This window comes from Pseudorca crassidens, chromosome 5 (assembly GCF_039906515.1).
Source record: "Pseudorca crassidens isolate mPseCra1 chromosome 5, mPseCra1.hap1, whole genome shotgun sequence".
NCBI classification, from domain to species: Eukaryota; Metazoa; Chordata; class Mammalia; order Artiodactyla; family Delphinidae; genus Pseudorca; species Pseudorca crassidens.
In genome coordinates, this window is record NC_090300.1 from 144,235,395 (window position 1) to 144,259,929 (window position 24,535).

At 39.3% G+C, this 24,535-nt stretch overlaps 1 protein-coding gene across 3 annotated transcripts in view; it reads right to left on the reverse strand.

Moving 5' to 3' along the window:
* DSCAM (DS cell adhesion molecule) overlaps nucleotides 1-24,535 on the reverse strand; it is a 754,308-nt gene that overhangs the window by 282,977 nt on the left and 446,796 nt on the right. For all 3 annotated transcript variants that reach the window (XM_067739530.1, XM_067739531.1, XM_067739532.1), the window contains exon 9: nucleotides 8,343-8,621. In XM_067739530.1, the coding sequence (XP_067595631.1) occupies nucleotides 8,343-8,621 (279 nt within the window). The remainder of the gene's footprint in view (nucleotides 1-8,342; nucleotides 8,622-24,535) is intronic.

A 24,535-nucleotide genomic window follows, 5' to 3' on the forward strand; every position in this document is an offset into this window, starting at 1 on the left:
GAAGGAAAAAGAGAGGCGAGGGGAGCAGGGATGGGGTCTGGGGGGTCAGTTGACAGGCCAAGGGGTCTTCCCTGGGTTCCCTTATCTGTAGAGACACAGCCCACTGACTGCTACCAGACTGGTCTCCCACCCCCAAAGGCAATCAGTTCCAGGACTTCTGAGGTTCCCCATCACTTCCTACATCAATCATGTATTTCTTCAAGGCAACAAGCAGGCGGGCTAACTATGATAATGGCACAACAGCAGCTCTGCTTACAATAGCCAGGACATGGAGGCAACCTTAGTGTCCATCACATATGAATGGATAAAGAAGATGTGGCACATATATACAGTGGAATATTACTCAGCCATAAAAAGAAACAAAATTGAGTTATTTGTAGTGAGGTGGATGGACCTAGAGTCTGTCATACAGAGTGAAGTAAGTCAGAAAGAGAAAAACAAATACCGTATGCTAACACATATATATGGAATCTAAAAAGAAAAAATGTCATGAAGAACCTAGGGGTAGGATGGGAATAAAGACACAGACTTACTAGAGAATGGACTTGAGGATATGGGGAGGGGGAAGGGTAAGCTGGGACAAAGTGAGAGAGTGGCATGGACATATATACACTACCAAACGTAAAATAGATAGCTAGTGGGAAGCAGCCGCATAACACAGGGAGATCAGCTCGGTGCTTTGTGACCACCTAGAGGGGTGGGATAGGGAGGGTGGGAGGGAGGGAGATGCAAGAGGGAAGAGATATGGGAACATATGTATATGTATAACTGATTCATTTTGTTGTAAAGCAGAAACTAACACACCATTGTAAAGCAATTAGACTCCAATAAAGATGTTAAAAATAAATAAATAAATAAATAATGGCACAGCCTCTGTGTCTTAACTGGTGCTGTTTATCCCTCACTGACCTCAGAAAACATGTCTGAATGCCTCTGTCCTCCTTCCACTCATTCATTAAATGAAGAGAAACTGGAGAGCCCTGCTACTATCTGGGTGCTAAGGACATAGCAATTGTTACCTGATTCAATTCTCTCAGCAATTCCAAGAGCTAAGTCTCATTATTTCCATTTTACAGATGACTCAGAGAAACTCAATCATGTTTCCAAAGTCATATAGAAAATGAACAAGCAAAAATGTGGACCTTGGTTTAATTACTGAAAGTTCCAGTGTTGTTGCTGTACTTTTTAAAATTAATTTATTTAATTTATTTACTTTTGGTTGTGTTGGGTCTTCACTGCTGCCTGCAGGCTTCTCATTGAGGTGGCTTCTCTTGCCATGGAGCACGGGCTCTAGATGCGTGGGCTCAGTAGTTGTGGCACACAGGTTTAGTTGCTCCACGGCATGTGGGATCTTCCCAGACCAGGGATTGAACCCGTGTCCCCTGCACTGGCAGACGGATTCTCAACAACTGTGCCATCAGGGAAGCCCTGTTGCTATATTTTTTATTTTCTTTCTAGACTTTACTTATACATCAAGGCTGATGGCGCTCACTCCTTCCACGAAGTCTATCAAACGGCACTGACCTCTCCCTTATCAGAGGTCGTTTTGCTCTTGTCATTAGCAGTCTGTCACTTGGAGATGTTCCAACCACCCTCACTGAGACAAGGCAACTTCAAGGTCTCTGAACTCCTTATTCTATTTCCACTTTTCCCAAGCTACATCTCAGGCCGAAAACTTTAAAGCCCCTAAGAGGAAAACATTCTCTAATTTGAGTTAAAGATTTAAATAAAAATCCATATAATTATTCTCTAACATGGCTTGCTATTTTTAAGTGGGTTTTGTTTCTCCAACTATATCTTCACATATTTTTCATGAATCAAAGGACAGATTATGTTCCAAAGTTAGTGAGTCTACAGTGTGCAGTATGGAACACTCTTCATTCCAAATGGCAATAATAAATAAGATTCTTCATTTTACCAAAAAAGATCTATTTAGCTTATCCAGAATGTGATCTAGCTGAAGTGGTGATAAAATTCCACCTCTTGACCATTCAAACTAAAATTTGAAATTCTGAGAGCAGCTGCCTGATCTCTAGCTATACAAGAAGAGAGGCTGTCACCCACGGCAGGCATTAGTCATGCAGGGAGAAAGTGCCCTGCTCCAATCATTGTGTACTAAGGGCAGAGGGGAAACAGATGAGTTGGTGAAATGTTCTACATCTGGAGCGACTCCCCAACCCAACACCCAGCACAGTCCTTGGCCAGAATTCTTGCACGTCTGTCCTCAAGGCTTCTCAAATATTGCCCTCACACATTTCCCTCACACAACTGGCCATTAAATCCTGCCAAGCATCTTCTGTTTTGCCCATCCTATGACCACCTTAGCCCCAGCCATCATCACTTCTCATGGGGACTACAAAGACCTCCCCTTCAGGCGTCCTACCTAGACTCATTTTATTCCAATGCATGACTCGTCCTGCCATGAACCATATGATTTTTCTGCTTTAAAACTCTGCATAAATTTCCATGGCCTCCAGACCTCTTTCATAGGACAGAAAGCCTTCAAGATGTGGACCAGACTTAGCTCTCAAGTCTCACCCTTCTTCATTTTGCCATTTTGCACACCATTCCCCCAGACACAGATGTATCTGCCCTGTCAAGCCCTCCTGCCATTGCAAGTAACAGACCTTCTTCCAGGAACACGATGTCTTCCTTCCTCTCCTCTTAACTACTTGCTATATTTTCCAATCCTTCAGGATTTCTCCCTCCCTTCTGGAATCTGCCTTATTCCCACTGGAGCAGGAGTTCTCAATGGGAGGAAATGAGCTTTCATCATCCCAGTGACTCTACCCCAAGGACTGGCAGTTAGGAGTATGTGCTAAGTCCTTTGTTGCTTCATGATGCAATAAGGGAAAGATGAAGCAATGAAGGACAGAGCAAATGCAGTCATTTGGGAGTGGGTGTAAAAGTTTATGTCTATCCATTGATATTTGGAAGACATAAAGCTTAGTGATTTTTTTGTTTTCTTTTGCAGACAAGTAAGACACAAGAAAATACTGAACTCATGGGACTGTTAAGTTTTTGAAAAAAGCAAGTAAAATAATGATTGCTACAGACAAGGACTTTAAAATAGAGGAAGCTTCACTAGAGAGTTAAGGTTATCTTGTAACCCTTATCTAATTAATTCATTTTAGCCATTGCCATTCCAACTGTAATTAAAAGAAGAGTAGGCCCAGAGAAAGCTGCCTTGACTTTATTAAGGTTTATTTAAAGGTGATTATTTTCTGAAATCAGCATGATGATCTATTATGGTATCTATGCAACATGAGCTCAAGAATTGGCCCAGGTTTAAATTTTAATTCAATGAATCATAAACCCATCTCCATTGTAGCATGGGCTAAGGAAAGTTGTGTACCTTATGTGCCTTATATATTCCATTAAATAGAATTAACAAAGAGATATGTTTACTAAAAGTCATGTTGAAGTTAGAATATTTTCCATATGTGTTATAAAATATGATACAGCCCGTGAGGAAGGAGTGCGAATAAGAGCTTTAACTTTAAATCATTGAGCCTTAATGCCAGAAGGGAAACTACTCTTTATTGAGGCCAGCCACTAACCTGTGACACCTATTTCATGCAATGTCTTTCAAAATATCATTCGGTTTTTGATGTCTCCTCCATTGTCAGGAAAGTTAATATTTTGTGAAGGAAATTATTTCATTTTTGAAGAATTTTGAATATTAGAAAAATTTACATTTAAATTTTTAACAAATTGAGGTGCAATTTATATACAGCAATATTCACAGGTTTTAAATGTACAGTTTGATAGATTATGCAAAAATCTGTAAAATCGACACCCTATGATGTGCTATGGCATGGTTCTTTCTTTGTGCTTATTTTACTTGAGCTTCATTAATCATTTTGACCAGTAGATTTATATTTTTCACCACATTTGAAGATTTTCAAGTCACTACTATTCAGATCTATGCTTTTCCTGCCCTTCTTTCTGAGGCTCTAACTATATTTATACTGGACTCCTTGACATTACTTCAAGCTCACTGAGGCATTGTTTGCCATTTTAAGTCTTTTCTCTCTCTAAAAAATTTGGATATTTTTCTCATGCCCTCTTTTCAAGTTCAGTTATCCTTTGTTCTGCAGTATCCAAGATCCCACTTAATATATCTAATTAATTTCTCATTTCAGATATTGTGCTTTTCAGATCTAGAATTTCCTTTTGGTTCTTTTTAAAAAATGTTTTATACTTCTCTTCTTGCATTCCCTATGTATTCACTCATTGCACACATCTTTTCATTTGAATTTTTGAAAATGCTTATTATAGCTACTTTAAAACCCTGTCTGCTAATTCTAACATCTGTATGCCCATTAGGCTGCTTCTTTTCTTTTCTTTTTTTTCCTTTTATATATGGCTCACATTTTCCTATTTCTTCTCATAGCCAGTAATTATGTGCAAGGCATTGCAGATATGCTATGATATTGAGAGTCTGGATTTTGTTGTCTTCCTTTTAAGAACACTGAATGTTATTCTTGCAAACAGTCGATTTACCAGTGAAGAAATTTAATCCTGTCAAGGCTACCTGTAGGCTTTTTATTAGGGCTGGTCTAGAGTAGCCCTTATCCCAGGGCTAGATTAGGCCTCTCTTAGTGTGTGGCCTCTTCTGAGATTTTAACTGAATTCCCTGTGTGTTCTCTACTCTGGCTAATCAGAACTCCAATGTTTCTCAGGACTGTGTGACTGCTGGAAGCTTTATTCATCTCACATACTCCTGGAAGTTGTTCTCTGCTAGATTTCATAGGGTCTCGCCCTATGCATGTGAAGTGTAGTATTAAGCTAAAGACCCAAAGGGAGCCCTATACAGATTTTTAGAAATCTTTCTTTGAACAGCTCCCCACTCTCTAGTACTCTGACCTGCAATATCCAGCACCTCAATGGTTCTAATGGTTCTTTGTTTTTCTTCACCATAAAAATCATCATTATCTATTTGGGTTCTGCATCCGTCTATCATGGTTTGGAAAGTGCACCAAGAAAAAATATGGGGTGAATTTGGGGCTTAACTCATATATTTCTCTCCTCTCTAGGACCACAGCCCTGTGCTGCCTGTTTTGTATTTGGAAAATGGTTACTTTATAAAGTTTTGTCCAGTTTTATAATTGTTGATGGTAGGAGGATAAATCCACTGCATGTTACTCTCTGATGACCCCATTTGATGAATTTTATATTTATCTTTTAAGTTACTTGACTCAAAATCTGTCTCACTGAAATTTCCAACCATTTCTGTTGGTTCTACTTTCTGGAGCCCCACCAAGATTATTATTACACTGGTTTGTACATATTCCACTGGTTCAAAGAACCCAATTAACTAAGTCAAGAACTTGGATCCTGTAATTATCTCTTTCTCCAGCCACATACTTTTTTCCTCCCTATTGGCTCATTCCCATCAGCATGTAAGCTTCCCTTGTCCCATGTCCACCTCACCTCCTGTCATACCAACATTCCTGAAAATACAAAAATAGTTGTATTTTCCTGAGTTCCCACACATTCATCTCCCTTTCTTTGTTCAAGCTCCCCTAATCAGGGATTCACTGCAGCCACGCTACTCTACAAGGTAACAAACAATATCCATCTTCCTAAAACCCAATGAGCAATTGTTGGTTCTCCTCTTTTTCTACTTTCAGTGGATTTGATATACTTTATCACCTATCTTTCTTGATTATTTCCTATTTTGCTTTCAGGACCCCACAGTCCACTGGATTTCCTCCTATTTCACTGACTGCTCCTTCTTCCTGCCTCCTTTGCTGATTCCTCCTCTTATTCTGGAACCTTAAATTTTGGAATGCCTTGAGTCTAGACCTTCTTGTTTCTCCCACATCATTCTTTCCCTTGTGACAACTGCTATTCCTTGTATCTTCTCCACTTCTGTAGAAGACACTTTCATTTACCTTATTAGGCAAAATATGTACTTCATTTAACAATTCCTCTTTCTCTCTCTTTGCAACATTCACTATATATACATGCTTTGTTTGATTCGTCTCCAAAACATATTGCAAATTTGTCTGCTTCTCATTACCTTGACTGTGACCACCTTGCCTCAAGGCACTTTTTATCTTGCCTCGACTTCTGAAATAGCTTCTTACCTACTTGCTTTCTGGACCAATCCATTCTTTCCACAGCTGCTAGTGTTATGATTAAAAACATAAATCAGGCCATGCCACTAGCCTAGTTAAAGTCACCAATGGCCCCTCTTTGCATTTAGATAAAAAACTCCAGACTTCTAAAATAGCTGCATATTCAAATTACCCAGGGTGCTTGGGCTTAAACTTGGCTGCCTATTAGAATCAACTCAGGGATTTTACAAATTCCTGGTGCCTGGGTCCCACGTCCAATGATGGTTATTTAATTGGACTTCAACCTGGACATCAGGAATTTTTTAAAGCTCCCCACATAATTTTAATGTGTGACACAATTCAAGAACCACTAACAGGTGATTTTGAATTGAAAAAAAAAAAGGATAATGCCCCAGAGATCTGGGAGATGGATATACTCCCAGAGATAATGATTTAGTTGGGCTTAGTTAGGACCAGAAAATGGTCATCAGTGTTTTCTTAAATCTCCCAGGAGATTTTATGGTGAAGCCTGGATTGTGACCGCTGCCCCCGCACATTACCTTGTCCTTGACTATTTCTCCAGCTACTGACCTGCTTGTGGAGCACATTTCCTTTCTCGGGGCTATATCACCTAACTAGTGACTTAATGTTAATTTCACAGAACCTTATTTAACATATTTAGAAAACAACCACACGGAGATACTAATCAGATTGTGATCCAATTATTCTGATTGGCTAGGCTCAATTCCAGGTCATCTGACCTTTGCCTTGGTCAAAAAAGTCTGGTTGCATTTCCTGTGAAGGCAAGTGGTTCACAGAACACTCATGTACATTTTTATGTAGCATTTCTGTTCTCTGACCTGGATCCTTCAGAGCAGATTATATCGGAGACAGGCTAATGTACTCACTGCTTTGCCCTTCACAAATGATAGTAAGAGTCAGTTCTCCTTATAAGAAAACACTTGGGAAGCAGTACTAGATTGGCTCCCATTTTTATACATCTTCAAAAATGGGAAAAATCATTTCATGTATCCCAATTTTATTAGCATAAGGCCATTTGTACCTATGTTTTGTATCTAACTGAAGGTAGATTTTCTTACTCAGGGAAAATCTTTTTCACAGATACAAAGTTGGTGCCTTCATATGAATTCTAAGTATGCTCCACTTTATTTTGTTGGCAAGTAGACAGAATGAGCATTACTCTTCAACAAGAAAGGAAGGAGAGGGGTCATGTGGACAAGTTGTAAGGACTGAGGAAGGACATGGGAACCTATTGCTCAAGAAAGAGTCTGCTTACATCTATTGACTGTCTGGCAGGTAATGGAAATCATCCCCTCCTGACAATTACAGTGAGAGCCCTGTGTTCAAGGACTTTAAAATGCAAACAATCAACATTAATGTAAATCTTTAATTTCATACAGTTACTTTTGCAATGTGGATGAATATTCTACTGGTAGATGAACACCTACAACTCTAGGAGAACCATAAAATCACAGAACATCCATGCTCAACAGACACTGGAGAACACTAGCTCCTCATTTTGAAGATGGCAAGTGTGAACCTTGATGGGAATTTGCTGACTTGCAAAGAGATTTGAAATAAGACTGTTGCTTACATTTTAGGTGCATTGAGAGCCCTGGCAAAGTTTTCTACAAGTTAAACCATCTTATTTTAGTTTTTTTCATAAATATTGTCACACTTTGCTTAATTTAGTAAATGTTTCAATACCCTTCCAAGATAGACATTTAATGCTCAACAGAAGGGAGGAACAAAGAAAACCACATTTCTAAAACTAAAATAAAAAAATATAAAAAGCTACTATTTTTTGACTTCAGAGAAACTGTGACATATGGCTTTGGCAAATATTTTTAAAAGCCATCAATCTAGATGATAATATAAAAAGTGCTATATAAAATAAATACAACACAGCATGAGCTCATGGATTTTGGGCCTCACAAGTCACTGGGTTAATGCAGGGAAGCCTTATTTCAAGAATTAAATCCCCCCCCCCCCAAAAAAAAAAAAGAATTAAATCCCATGGTCGCCACATCTCATTCACACATTTCTTCTCTGCTAATTTTCTGAAACTTCACATTTTAGGTAAATACACCTTGGCCTGGAGTTTAGGGGAGTTCATAGTTGGCTTCTACAGCTGTGTGTGTGTGTGTGTGTGTGTGTGTGTGTGTGTGTTTGAATGGAATGACAGGGAATTCTTATGAATTCTGGTTATGTTGAATCTGACTGCATAGGTGCCATGCATCCTAAGTGTCTCCTCACCTCTCACAATTAGCTGGCTTTGGTGCTCCACAGCTGCTGCCTCATTGCGGGCTATGCAGGTGTAATTCCCATTGTGCATCAGGGAGAGGTTGGAAATCCTTAAGGAGCTCGTGAAGTCAATGTTGTCAATGGTCACCCCGAGGCTCGCTGGGATTGGCCGGCCGTCCTTCTGCCAGGTGATGGTGATGGGTAGGTCCCCTGAGACCACAACACACGGGATGAAGACCCGCTGTCCAATGGAGAATCTTGGAAACTCAAAAGGTTGGATAAAAGGCGGAACTGAAAGAAAAGAAAAGAAAAAGTAAGAGAGGAAAGATGATAATGAACTGTGTAGATACTCTATATTTTTTTCTTTAACCCTTTTGCATGACATTGAAAGAGTAATACAAATCACTGCTATAGCATAAAAGTATATGAACTGGTAGAAGATTTGAAATTGTGCTCTTTTGTTATTTGAATTTTCTCATTGTTCTAAATGAAAAGCATGGCTTGATTTGTACTTCAGCAAATATGCTTCATCACATTTATTTTGATAAATTTTTTAAAAATTCAATAATCATTTTTAAAGGAAACATTTCAGATTCTGCACTTTTCAGTGTAAATGCTATGAAAGAGGGACCTGGGTTTGGTTTTCTCTTGGAAGCTTTTAAAAATAATGTGTACAAGAGATTTATTTCCTGCTTTGCTAATATTAGGAGTACAATTACTGTTCCCTCTTCAATCCATTCCACATCTTGTTAATACTTTAACCCTATTGAAGAAGCAGAGATTCCAGTTTAATTGTTAACATTTTTTAATACCTAACATCCAACTAATAGCAAATGTTAATTTAAAAGATTTGTGTTAGGATAATTGCATCATTACTCTGCACCCCTCAATTTTACACATTCCTTGTGCACGACCTTAAGTTATGAACTGGTCTGTGGCCAGTTTTCTGAGTTGTGGAGATGTGTTGCTACTGAAGATAAGGTTATATAGTCTTCAGCTTGGTCAGCCTTGGACACAGCGAAGCTCAGTCTGGAATGTTCTTTTTTGATTTAATTTCCCTAATAAATTCTTATTCATCCTTCTTATTCCCTAATAAATTCTTATTCATCCTTCTTACTAGTCATGGGCTAGTTATCAATATCCTCTTCCTATCAGCCTTTTGGGGTAGTTATTCATAGATTATTAAGATTATTAAGCCAATAATAACCTAATATAAACCAGTTATTATATTAGGTGATTTTACAAAATGAAGTTATTAAACAGCAGGATGTCTGCAAAGTTTATTCTTTAAATCAGTCGTAGTCTCCTTTCAATTATCAACTCAGGGGAGACAAAAGGGATCCAGCTGAGAAACATCTGAACGGAAATCATTCATGCATTCATTCATTCACTCAAGAAGTGCTTACTGAGCACCTGGTACGTGCTCAATACTGCACTGTGTGTGCTGGTCAGACAGCAATGAACATGATATACCATCTGTACCCAGTGGAGCTTTCATTCGTAGTCATAGGCAGTGGATGTCAACAAAGTATAGCAGTGGTTTTTCTGTAAGTTAATATTATTATTACTACTCCTGTACGCTTTCAAAAGAAGGTGGAAGTTAGAATTGCAAGTTAGTCATTAGCAAAGTTGCAAATTAGTCAGAGTTAGTAAGCAGGTGACTCATGTTAGGTTTTATGAGAGAAACAAACAAACAAGCAAGCAAGGAAACAGATAGCTGAAAGTACAGACAAGCATATTCAATGTCAAAACTGCTGTGGATCCTCAATGTAAAGTTAGAACTTTGGGTCTGCAACAAGTCGATCTGACGCTAAGAGAAAAAGATCTCAGGATGAGGTTCTACCTGGTGCTTATAACCAGTGAGTTAGTGATATTTTAGAAATGTGGATAGTATGAATTTTGTTTGTTTTCTTTTTAAATTCTGATCACTCTGTAGCTAATTCTTGCCTCTGTTCTTGAAAAGGAGAGCCCTTTCTCTATCCTGTAACTTTTTTCTGCTATAAGAAGACATTCTTATGCTTAGTAAATATTGACAGCTTACACCCTGCATAGATCAAGTTGGATTACACTGTGTTTGTTCACAGTTGTTTGTCATTAGGCAGGGAAAGTGCCAAGTTGTAGCAAAAGTGCTTGTATTTCTCTAAATCTTGCCCCAAGTGTTATGAATGTTTACCCCATATCAAGTATTAACAATTAATAAGTTGACATTTTAAAAATAAAAAGTAACTATGTTTCTTCTTCTTTGGTTTACCTACACACAGAAACCTAATTTTGAGTCTACTCAGACCAGCCTAAGCACCCATTGTTGGCTTGGTGCTTTTTATCTGAATTGCAGATCATTTTTCTAAGATAAGAACTTTGGAGCCAGACTACCTGGGTTTAAGTTCAGCTGTGCTACTAACTAAAGTCGTGAGCACCCCTACGTGCCTCAGTTTCCTCATTTGTAAAACGAGGGGGGCTGCTGTGAGCAGTGAATGAGCACAGGGGTCACAGACTTTCACATGCACCTGAATTGGTTTCTTAGCACTGATTCTATTTCATAAGCCTTTAATATGAGGGAAAAAAACAGAACGGTTAAACGAAACATTAGTGGGCAAGGGAAAGGACTCCATTTCCCTTATTAGTTACAATACGGACAAGAAATATATAAGGACTTACTTTCTAATCTCCAGATCAAGAATGAAAAATAAGGGCTTCCCTTGTGGGTCAGTGGTTAGCAATCTGCCTGCCAATGCAGGGGACATGGGTTGAAGCCCTGGTCCGGGAAGATCCCACATGCCACGGAGCAACTAAGCCCGTGTGCCACAACTGCTGAGCCTGTGCTCTAGAGCCCGCAAGCCACAACTACTGAGCCCACGTGCCACAACTACTGAAGCCTGTGCACCTAGAGCCCATGCTCCACAACAAGAGAAGCCACCACAATGAGAAGCCCGTGCACCGCAAGGAAGAGTAGCCCCTGCTCGCTGCAACTAGAGAAAAGCCCACGAGCAGCAACGAAGACCCATCGCAGCCAAAAATAAAGATAAATAAATTTTTTAAAAAAGAAAGAAAGATAAGATGTAGCACCTCTGACCTATCTATTTAATAAGAAAACAATATGGGCTGTAGGCCGTGAATAATTATTAAATACAAGAGTGTCTTTTTATAGCAGAAGAAAGTTATAGGACAGAGAAAGGGCATATGCATATTATTTCTGAAGAACAGAGGCAAGAAGTAGCTACAGGTGAATCAATTTTTAAAAATTCATGCTTTCCATAATTCTAAAATATATGTAATTCACTGGTTTATAGAACTGTAAGAAGTATAATTATAGTTAAAGAAGTAAATTTCAAAACGTTTAGGTATAAAGTGACACCGCTGGAAATGAAGATTCCAAACCAGTAAAAACAAAGGTCAGAAAGTCCAGGCACTAACCCTCACTCACGTCACTCAAAGGATAATCCCTCTCTCTGAACATAGTATTTTAAACTTCTGCGGCACCCTTATTATCTCCTTTCTTGCTCTAAACCAGACGCTGAGAATTCAGACATACTGATGAGGGCTCAGTAAGAAGCCACAATTGGTAAGGTAAAGGTGGGGAGAAACGAAGCATAAACTACAAAGAGTAGATACAATGCCACACACACAGCACCTGGGGACATTTTTTGCTGGGGCACACTGTTCATAATAGCCAGCTTTTCTGCAATTAATACAATAGCATAGTGCATAATTAAGACTCTGACTCATAAGTTGTTGTTAATATATTACAGGGGAAAACGATAATAGTTAAAATATTTTAAAAGGTATTTATAAACAGAAACTATCCAAGATAGTTAAAATAAAATTTTCATGATGAAAGGAAGAATTTAGTTAGAGGGAAAAGTCATTTTCCCAGAATAATGTCAAATCATGTTTGTAACTTCTTATTTTGCCTGCCACATTACATTGGGATGCACTTTATTTTTTTAACACAAACTAAAAGACCTGTGTGTCATGTCACTTCTTACTACACGTGTTGCCTCCCTTGCTTCAGCCACGAAACACAAGTCTGCTGTACAAAATGCTTAAAAATATTTTAAGGGGTCCAGAATCTTATATTTTACATGTATAAGATATAAAATTAGAGGCAAAAAGTAAACCAAGTGATTCCAAAACTCTTGTAATGATTTTGGTGAAGCCAAATCACCTGTTTGAGGCGCATTGCTTATTGTGTCTGAGTCATTATGTCACCTTTTAAGGTAAATTCTCTGAATCTTACTGACAGTAAAACCTTGTAACAATACAGGAGCAGAAATTCTGAATGCGACCTGCGGCAGGTTTCCACGTAACCATCCTTCATAAAGTACATAAATATCTGCTAAATGTCACTTCTTACCAGGCTTGTGTATTTTATTCTACATCATGCTGGGGGTTCCTTTCTCTGAGGCAGTGCAGAGCCCTTGAATACTGTCAAATGTTAGTTTAGATTCTTATTCTTTCTAAACCCTTAACAAGAACATTAAATGAGGCTAATACATTTCTGTGTCTTGTCCCTCAAAAATTAACTAACTGGATATTCTTTTTCACAGGGGACAAAACAAGTTTTACTTTCCCCCTCACCCAGAGTGGAGTATGACATACTGAAAAAACATAGTTGTGTGTTGGCCAGTCTTGAGTAGTTAGCAGTGTTATCTTGATCCAGTTATTTTTTAACTCTATGATTCCATTTCTTCATGTGTAACATGGTGACAGTGACACAATTCATGAGTGTCAGGAGAAGGCTTTATGTAACATGCCAGCCCCAGAGCCCAGGTGGTACCTAGAAGTAGCTCAGTTTAGCATCCTTCTACCTTTCCTCTTCTTAACTCTTTTTTTTTTCTTTTGTCCCAAGGCCCATAATTCACTGGGAAGATCAAATACATTGCATGCATGTTGAGACATATAAGGCTCTAGTTCCATTGCCATATAGAATTCCATCAATTCCAACATTTCATCATTTCATGTCCACTGGTAATTTAACTCTGTGAGTCTCCATACAAAAGTCTCAGGTTGACAGCTTTTGGTATCAGGCTGCTCAGGGAGCCTGCCTCAGGCCAAAGTATTCTGAGTCAAGGCTGTGGTTATTTTCATCTTTCTAGCTCCTCTTCTCCATTCTGTTTAACAAGCCCTTTCTTCCCATCCTTTAAGACATTTTCTTTTTATAACATCTTACATGTTTCATAAAGTCTCCAAAAATTGCATCTCCTAATCCTGCCCATTGTGGGAATGCAAATCTCATGGCTGATCTCTGAGAGTTCAGTCCCAATTACACACCCATTTTAGAATCCGTATGCCCATCAGGGATGCCTAGAACCTGCGTAGGCTCAGGGCTCTGTACTGTCCATCCAAATACAAGCTGTGGCTCAAAAACCGTGAGGCTGGTGAACACGTGTGACTTGTGGGTCGAGCACATCGCTTAATGGACTGTCTACCCGTAGAATTGGTTCTTTGTCCAATTCTGCCACTTTACAGTATGCTTTAGAGTACAGAATTGTAGATTACGGCCCCATGTGATATAGTCCTCCATTCTGTTCACACACCACAATTAAAATCTTTCTCCATCCACCCCAAGAGCCTGTTGTTCAAGATTTTATAATAAAATATATGACACGTGAATATAGTGATCTATGTATGAGGCTGTTTCCTAAGTAGAGTGACCCAGGAAGCAGAAGATATATCGAGTTTATCTTTTTTACTTCCCACAACTAGTGGAATAAATGGTGCCTTGTACATCTTAACTGCATAATAGTTTTTGAAAATACCTTTTAAGAGGTGATGATGAACATGTGTCTACATTTTGCACATTAGACAATCCTGAAGTTATGAATACGAAGAGAGATACATCCAGGACATAACAATGATGAGATGGTGAGATGGGAAGGACAAAAGGTGAGGCTGCTATTCAGCCTGATTAGTCTTGGGGCCCACGAAGTTTATGACGTGACTGAATGAGCAGACTAAGCAATTCCCAAGTGGTTGGGCACTAAATCTGGAAACTGAGAGGCATGTATACTTCTATCTTGTTCTCAATCGTATCATCTAATAAATCACTAAATCCCTCAAGATTTCCTGGTCTAAATCTCTTTTGAATCAGGACCTTTCTATGCATTCCGACTTCCACTGCCAAGAGTCCTCTCTTATCTCTCACCTGTACCAAAATAATAATTATTTTATTCTCCCTGAAATGCATTTCCCACATATCCATCACCAAAGTGTTCTGAAATGCAAAACCCGCCTGAAAACCTCCAAGTGTTCCTAGAGTATAATTTCCAAGATCCTTTACCCTCTAAGATTGTCTAATATACCTACTTCTATACCTATCACTCTTTACTCTTTTTGCATTCATGTTCTCACAACGACAAGTATTTTCCGTGCACACATATTACATGCCACATGTCCTAGGGGCCCAGGACTTCTAACTAGTGGACCCGCTGAGCCACCCCTCCCCCTGCTGTTAGGGCAAGCTGGGGAGATAAAGTCAAGACCTGGCCTTGGTTATTCAGGTACGGCCACCGGTGCCAGCTCTGAACCACTGCGTCAGCTTGTTCCCCTGAGCTGAGCGACTTCTGCCAGAGCTGCTTCTGGCTCACCACGAATTGGGCTGCCGGTCCTTGGCCTGTACCTGCTGAAGTGAGAAGGGCATGACCAGAGCCCTCCAGAGCTTCAGGAGGGTACAAAGCACAAGTAAGAAGGGCATTGCTGGGAGCCGGCAGGTGCTAAATAAACAGAGGCTTAAGCATGTGCACATAAATGTGGGCTTCTCTGCAAGCCCTTCTTGACCTTGCTCTCTAAGCTCCCTTGGGGTTGAATATGAACTGATATTAACTGACACCCAAACACTGACCCAGAAATAAAAGGCGGGAGTGAGCCAGCAGGGTGCTCTCTGGCGCTGCTGCTGGGTGGGAAAGGCAGAGAAGGAGTGAGTCATTGTCTCTCCCGTGTGGTAGGACGGCATTCAGGGTCCACCTCTAAAAATTCCCTTAGGGAGCTGTATCCTGGGCATATTTTCAACAACCCAAGCCATATAAAACGTAAAAAAATTAAATAGGTTTTCTTTAGCCAGAGATTGAAATGACCACACTTAAATTTCTGTGGCTGAGTTATTTAAGTAGGCGGTTTGGGTGCATTTAGGGAAATTCACTCCCGTGAATTATTTAAGCCGTGCTCAGGTAAGGAGAAGAATCCCTGTTTGGCTTAGAACTCTTTAAGACAGGTGTCATAGCAGAAACGTAAATTGGAGTTTCTGAGATTACTCAGCTCTGGCTACATTCTCAGTGATAAACATTCTCCTTCATGGACAGAAAACAATAGGGGAACCGATCACACATATTTACCCCAGTTTCAGAAAGTCCCAGGTTCAAGACACCTGCCGTGACTTGAAGGCCTGTTTACAAGTGAAACAAACAACACGCAAAATCATATACACGAATTTCCCAATTCTCGCTCAAGGTGAGCACCTGCTTCCCGTTGGTCCTGCTGTTGTTAGAACACCATCTGCTGCAGATATTACTGTGATAAAACACATCTTTTCTCAGGTTATGTTGCAGGTTTTACAGGGAGTGGAAACTATGTTACTTTCTGGTATTATTTCCTAATGCATGTTATTCTGTCCATATAGAATATTGTCCTCATTTTATTCAACAAAGGGTCCAATACAGCCAATGAGGTGCTAGGTTTTTTTCAATTATTAGAATTGAATTACACAATGTTTGTGGGATCAATGTGATCAGAAATTATCTATGTATCTCTCTATATTACTATGAACTAGGAATGTATTCTCAGGAATAATAAATGCTGTCACCATCTCTGCTTGCTTATGGGTATTTATAAATCCTAGACGGATGGTTTATAAGAGTTTATAAGAGTTCATAGATCCCATAGCAAAGGGATAATGAGCGTAGGGGCCTCTTCTATTTGAAAAGTTCACACAAAGTAAGCAGGAGATTGAAAACCTTAAATAAATAGTTCAGCGATTCAGAGGAAGACTCTGTGCCCCTCACTAATGGAGACGTTGTTCCTCAGTGCCCTGGCCTGGCTCCCCCCCGCTGTTTCCCTGACGGTCTCACCTACAGCCTCCCTGCCAGTTGTGAGCACGATGCAGTGGTTTGCCTCATCAACATCTTCATCCAAAACTCCTTCTCAAGCTTCCTGCCTACTTGTTCAGTTGTCCACTAAGACCTCCATCTGGATGGCCCAGAAGCATCTCTAATCCCAAACCAAACGTGTCATGTTTCCCCTTAATCTAAGCCTCTCATTCAGTTCTCTAGCAAAATCTCCCAGCTGCAAGAAGCTCAGAATAATAAGTTATTACATTAATGTTATTTATAATATAACATAGTATGATATGATACGATACGATTTCGTATAATATTCCTAGCTGTACATTTCTCTTTATCTCCAACCCCTCTCACTGGCTGTGATGTCTTGTCTACTCCACCTCTCAGTACCTCTTGCATCTGGCTCTTTTTTTCCCCAAGCATTCTTCCATCATCTTTATTTTATTTAATAGATCTTTATTGGAGTATAATTGCTTCACAATACTGTGTTAGTTTCTGTTGTACAACAAAGTGAATCAGCCATATGCATACCTCCCACCATCTTGTATTAAAACTTTTCAATTGTGTCCTAATTGGTCTTCCCATTTGTTTTCTTTCTGAAGTATAATCCACCTCATAGACCTCAATCAGATTAGTTTTTCTAAAACACTTTGTATCTCCCTCTGCTTCTGTCACTTTGCTGCCTTTAGGATGGCGCAGGAGGCACCGAACGCTACAAGATCTGATACTGTCTCTGTGCCGACTCACACCATTTGCCTACAGTAAGTGTCCTTTGGTTCAGCCACATTGACTCTGAATGTCAAGGGCTGCACCCTGTCCCTCTTTCTGTCCCCCGCCCCAGCAGTGTCCATTCTCACCCCTACCAGCTTAAAGTGTGAAAACTCAACTCAGCTGTTACTTGCTTTGGAGATTTTTTCAGGCTGTAAATCCTTTGAGACTCAACTCAGTTTCCCTTGGAAACCTTTTTTTTGACTCCAGAGTTTATGCCCAGAACTAGCTAGATGTCCATCTTCCCTACTTCCAAAACGCCTCCCATATATTTCTTTGATGGCATTGTGCTGAAATTAGTGACTTTCTTATTTGCCTGCCCACTCTTCTCCCATCGCTAGTTGAAATGATTTTTTTCTCACCCTGTGCCACTTCCCTCAAGACTTGCTACCTCCTGTCATGTATTATAGTTATTTGTCTATAGGTCCTTCCACTGACCCCAACCCTGTGTTGGTGGTGACCATCCTATTATTATTTGATCTCATTAACAGTAGATGCACCGATATGGCCTGAATAAGCTAAAGAAATCATAGGAATCAAAGAGATTCTTTGAGTTAAAAATTGTTTGGGTAACAAAACATCTAGTCTAATGATGCTACTTCCCTACACTGTGACAGTTTTCATCTCCTATTTGAAATATTGGACTGGCGTTATTAGAGAAAGTGGGAGCAATTTAATGAAAACTATTTTTTTTAGGAAAAGGTATTTAAGATGCACATCGATAGCTATTTAACATCTGCATAAGTGGTAGGATTTGATGTACGTGAAGACACGTGGCCCAGGTTCCTTCAAGGACATGAGCCCCAGATTCTGCGAGTGACCTCAGGGGGCACCCTTCAGTCATCAGCTACGTCAAAGGTCGGCTCAGCTGCAGAGATCCCCTCACCCAAGTGCAGGCCCTTCCAATGAGTGAGCGAAGAGGGCAATTTTGCCCCAACTCAGGACAACCCTGAAGGAACACTCCAGAGACCCCTGTAGAGTCAGATGAGGCTGTCATGGGCCGGCACATCTTCTCCCTGTGCCCAGTCCCTCCCCCTTTCCCTTCTTCCACACGTGTTGATGGTAAGGACACTCCCTGGTAAACATCCTGCACACCAAACTCCATCTCAGAGGCTGCTCCCGGGAGAATACAACCTGCAGCAGTTTGCCTCATCAAAAATAAAAAAAATTGGGGCTTCCCTGGTGGTGCAGTGGTTGAGAGTCCGCCTGCTGATGCAGGGGACACGGGTTCGTGCCCCGGTCTGGGAAGATCCCACATGCCGCGGAGCGGCTGGGCCCGTGAGCCATGGCCACGGAGCCTGCGCATCCGGAGCCTGTGCTCCACAACGGGGGAGGCCACAACAGTGAGAGGTCCGCGTACCGCAAAAAAAATAAATAAATAAAATAAAATAAGTAAATAAAATAAATAAATAAATTAAAAATTTGATCTACTATTCATAACAAAACCAGGTCTGTTTGTAATACTGCCTCTGTATACTGCATCCATCCATCCATGTTGCTTTTATTCATTTTGGACTGTGACCAGGGGAGAATTATCATGTGTGCTGGGTTCTCTTTTAGTAAGACCCCTCTGTACGTGATTATCAGTATTTTCCTATTCTCCTGGAGAACAGAAAAGGGATGACAGAAGCAAGGGAAAAAAATAGTTTTGAAAAGTTAATTTTAAGAATGCTGCTCAGGCTTCCCTGGTGGCGCAGTGGTTGAGAGTCCACCTGCTGATGCAGGGGACACGGGTTCGTGCCCCGGTCCGGGAAGATCCCACGTGCCGTGGAGCGGCTGGGCCTGTGAGCCATGGCCGCTGAGCCTGCGCGTCCGGAGCCTGTGCTCTGCAACGGGAGAGGCCACAGCAGTGAGAGGCCCTCGTACCGCAAAAAATAAATAAATAAAATAAAAATTCAAAAAAGAATGCTGCTTATTACCTTCAAAAAGTCTGTATCTGTTTATTCACTTGTTTGTTTTACTCATTTACCTGCCCTAAGCTCAGCCAGTGCTCAGCACGGAACTTCCGTCTTTACCTTTAACATGGGGCTGTGCATATTCACAAGCTCAGTAAATGTATGTCCAAGAGTACAAAACTGAGGAAGAATTCAATGCCAATATCTGAATTGGAACCCAAGAAATCCCAGAAGGCTCAACTTAAAAACACAAGAAAACCTGGCAAACATTAATCACACACACACACACACACACACACACACAAATACCCAAGCACGTACACATACTGCATGCACTGGATAATGGGTTCCCAGTAGATGAAGCCAAAAGCATAGGTAGCGTTCATAAGCTAAATACAACCCAACAGAATAGCACAGTTGACATAAGAAGAGTGTAACTTCGGAATAAATCAGAGATGAGTGTAGCTAACTCTCCTACTAAGATTTTTAAACAAGGTCGTTCTTACGTAGGATGCCTATTTTGGACGACCAGATTACGAGAAGAACTACAGAGCCATAAATATGACAACATAAGTATAAAGGTAAGAGAAACTTTTAAAATGTTTTAAAATACCAATTAAGTCCATGGGAGAAAATACACTTAAAACATTTTAGGAAGAAAAAAAATCCTTAAGGCATAATGTAGAATTATAATAAAGATAAACAGGAACTGTTGTTTTCATCAGCTGGAAAGATACATATTAGATATAAAGAGAAGACAAACTGCTTGAAATTTTCAGAAATAAAACACTAAAACGAGCCATGAGAAACATGACAGCATCTTCTTCCAAAGCACTCTCAGGAAAAATGGACCACCTATATAGATGCCTGTAGTGGGATATAGGGGTAGGAATTGGGTGGTTTTTTCAGAGGATTCTAGTTTTTAACCATATAAGACATTTCTTCAAGGATTTTCATGGAAGGCATTTGGTAGCCATAACCATATTATGTTGAAATAAATAGTTTCTTTAACATATAAAACTGGTGAACACCTGCAGAATTCATGAGAATTTCTGTATTTAACAATAAGAGTCACCTTGGACTGAGGAGATAGATAGGCAGGTTACTTTTCTCCTGGTTGGGGTCAATAACATGGTTACATAGAGACTTGGTAATAAAACTGAGTAGTTTTCTGATTTAACCTAAACTAACTTGCATCTCTAATATTTAAAGAAAAGCCATTTGAATCATAATGGCATCAAGAAAATGAAACATAGCTCTCCTGTTGTACTAACCCAGGTGGAGAAAAGACTCTTCCAGATGGGTTGCACTTATTTTATTTTTATTTCCATGGACTATTAGTGCAGGCAAAGCCATGGGACTCAAACTAGAGGTGATGACGGCCAGGCTAAATGACAAGGACAGCCAAAATTCACAAAATCGCTGGCATTCATTCTAAAGCTTACCTTCTTTTCCCAATTAGCTTCTTTACAAGAATTGCTAGTAATAGCAAGGTATTTACTTGAGAAATATTTTTCATGACTTTGGCTTAGAAAAGGTCATCCTTCTTTAAAAGCTTGGTTATTAACTGTAACTGACTTCAGGTGGCTGTATTCTTTTTTATGAAATATGTCATAGAGAAGACAAGGATATAAAAAGGTAACTATGATATTTCAACAAAGCTGTAAGTCAGTGAAATTATTTTGGCAAATTTCAGGCATTGAATTAGTGATATAATGAAGGAGGGATACTGTTAAATGCATGAATATACACCAATGAAAGATATGTCCCTCTATATTTCATCCACCCAATATTCACATCAGCATAGATCTATGCAAAACTAATTATACAGACCCCTCTCTACACTTTCAGCCAACTGTGTGTCCCTCCATGAGTCTCCTCAATTTTCGGGGTCTCTAATTCCTCTTGATAAGACTCAGACAAGATGGCTTTCAGCGCAGACGTGTTCTGATTCTTTGAAAGAAAGGTACAGAGTGAAATCTTCCAAGTATTTTTATCACTTGTGGACAACCTGGAAGATTCAGGTCAGCAAAACCAAGGTATTTTATTGCCACACCCAGATTAATACACATCATAAGCAACTGGCTCTTTCTTGAAGAAATTAACAAATTCTTTCACTGAAGTGAATAGTTAGTACAAGGACGTTTATGTGCTTGGAGATATGATTGCAGCATATTTATGAGCACTTAGTATCAACAGATCTTTTTATAAACCTAATTATCAATACTTGAGTGATCCTGTTCAGTGCCAAGTTAAGAGAGAGAACAAGAAGTAGAGAGTAAACGGAAAATATAAAATAATCTGACTAAAACAACTTTTGATATAAAATCAATTCAAATAAACATATATGTGTTAAACACGCATCAAAAGTCACACACGCACGCGCACACACACACACACACACACACACACACACACTGGATTAAAAACTGGGTTCAAGCAACATCACAGAATAAAAAGCTACATAAAAGCAGGAGTTGAAGAAATGGGAAAAGATCTACCAGGCACGAAGAAGGCAAGAAGAGGAATTTTCAATCATATAATAGATATTACAAGACAAAAAATTACCAGAGCTTGTAGCAGAAGATAGATAAATCAATTACATTTGGTAATATTAACGCCCACTTTGATCACTGGTCAATGAAAGGAATAAAAAAATTGGCAAAGCTAGAGATGAGATATAACACAATTATTAAATTTAATCTAACACATACAAACCTATGCCCAACAAATATATGAAAAAACAGACATTTATTAATATATGAAACATCCATAAAGAAAGTTCCAATACATTTCACAGAACGAAAATGACCTCTGTCCACACCACCATGATATCTTGATATACGTAGAAGAGTGGAAAGCATGGGTTATTTAATAAATTATATTAGGAATACTGACTCAATCAACAAAGAAGAAATTGGACACCCACTTCTACTATATCCCTAATCCTCAATGTGGACTGAAGACCTAAATGTGGACAGTGGAATGTAAACGTAGAGCAAATATAGAAAAAAAATGTAGGCATGGATCTTCCATGAGCCCAGAGTCTCCTTAAACCAGATCCCAATGAAGACAATCAAAGATAAAGAGCCAAGAGACCTTGGAAAATATACTCACAGCTATTTATAAGTAACAAGAGCTTCATATTTACATTAAAGAACTATAGCAAAGCAGGAAGAAATAGCAGGAAGACTGATGGAAAAATGGGTAAAGGAAATTCATAGATGGGACACCCAAATACGTAAAAAGAATATAAAGAGATGCTCAACCTCAGTAGTGATGGAAGAAATTAAAATAAACATTACATCCATTATACTGCAAAAATTAGAAGGGCAGATAATATTAATTATTGGCAAAGATATAGGGAACTGTGACCTTCTACACATGGCTGGTGGCGGCATAAACTAGTATAGGAATTTTGGAGAGTGCTATTTAGTCATTAGTGAAATTAAATTCTATGATGTAACAATTCTATTTCCTATCCTATACTTAGTATTACATATAGGCACACCTACAAGGATATTCATTGTAGCATCATATATAGAGTCAAAGATCTAGGAGACAACCTAAGTGTTTACTTTTATGGTTTTATCTTTATCTTAATAAGGGCATAGAAAGCGTATTTAAGATAAATATATGCACCACATCTTCTATATCCATTCCTCTGTCCATGGACATTTAGGTTGCTTCCGTGTCCTGGCTATTGTAAACAGTGCTGCAATGAACATTGTGGTGCTTGTATCCTTTTGGACTATGTCTTTCTCCAGACATATGGCCAGGAGGGGGATTGCAGGGTCATATGGTAGCTCTAATTTTAGTCATACAGAGAAAGAGAAATACCATGTGATATCCCTTATATGTGGAATCCACAAAGAAATGATACAAATGAACTTATTTACAAAACAGAAACATACAGATTTAGAGAGCAAACTTATGGTTACTGGGGGGAAGGATAGGGGGAAGGGATAGTTATGGAGTTTGGAATCGACATGTACTGCTGTATTTAAAATGGATAAACAACAAGGACCTACTGTACAGCACAGGGAACTCTGCTCAATGTTATGTGGCAGCCTGGATGGGACGGGAGTCTGGGGGAGAATGGATACATGTGTATGTATGGATGAATCTCTTTGCTGTGCACCTGAAATTATCACAACATTGTTAATCAGCTATACTACAATATAAAATAAAACGTTTTAAAAAAGATAAATATATTAAGTAAACATAAATATGTGGCATGGAAATAGGGAAGAACAATACCAGAATTGGTGAATGGTTTAAAAAAAAAAGATAAAGCAAAATAGGGAATTTGTATGAACTGATGATAAAGGTGTGGTATAAACCAAATATTGACAAAACAGAACAAAGTTCCCATCTGACCAATCAGCACCTGGGTTTTTGCTCTTGAGCCCAAAGGACCGTCTCAACAGTGGGGACATGGGTTGTAACAAAGAAGCCTTATCTTCAGGATCGAGGTGATATTCTCTTTTCCCTCTTTCAGATATTAGACAATTCCTAGAAGGCTTGTTTATCTGAGAGCAGATGGACACATCCATGTGTCCTTACAAAGGAAACCAGTTTCTGAGTTTTGTTGTACACAACACAGTTGAACGAATGAGGATGTTAAAGATGGTGAGTCAGGAAGGCAGTGGCTCATCGTTGCCCACATTGGGTAGTTTCTATGGGGAAGGGGGAGAGTTCCTCTGAGCTGCCCCAGAGGAAACAATGGGACCAGAAAGAAGAGGAAGAATTAGAGAAGACAGATTTGTATTCAACAGGAGGAAGAAATGTCTGATCATCATGGCCAAGCAGAATCAGAAAGGGCTTAGAGCTCATTGGGGGCACTGCAGAGACCCCGTGCAGACAGTCTGGAAAAATTTGAGTACAGTCGAAGGGCAGGTTGAGTATCACATGGGATGCTGGTCTAGATGAACCCCAAGTTCATTTATATCCCTAAGGTTCTATCCTTGTATCATCTATTTACACATATGTAGGCATATTTTATATATACTTAAGTCCATCTACATTTGAATATAACACACATAAATATTTACACATGATTTCAACACATACGAATACTTTATGTGTGAATGCAATATCTTTATATTTATAAATAAATGTAATAAAATAAATATTTGTTATATATTGCATGTGCATAAACTACAAATTCTGTTGAACTTATATATTTTGACAATTACTTGCATTTGTACTAGTCCATATTTAATGAGTTTAAATTTTTCTGATTAAAATATTATCAGGGCATTATCACTTAAGCACTACCAAAGGAATTTTTTTCCCTGCGTGTGTTTGTGTGCACATACAACTGTGTGTATATCCAGAGAGATTGACTGTGGGTCAGGCAGTGAAAGTGTGAGTAATCTTCTTGTCATGTTTTCTTCCTTTCTCATCTCTACTTCATTCTCTCCTTCTTGGAGTCCCTGTGTCTAACATGCATAACAAGTATTGCAAAACCTTATTTCTCCCACAA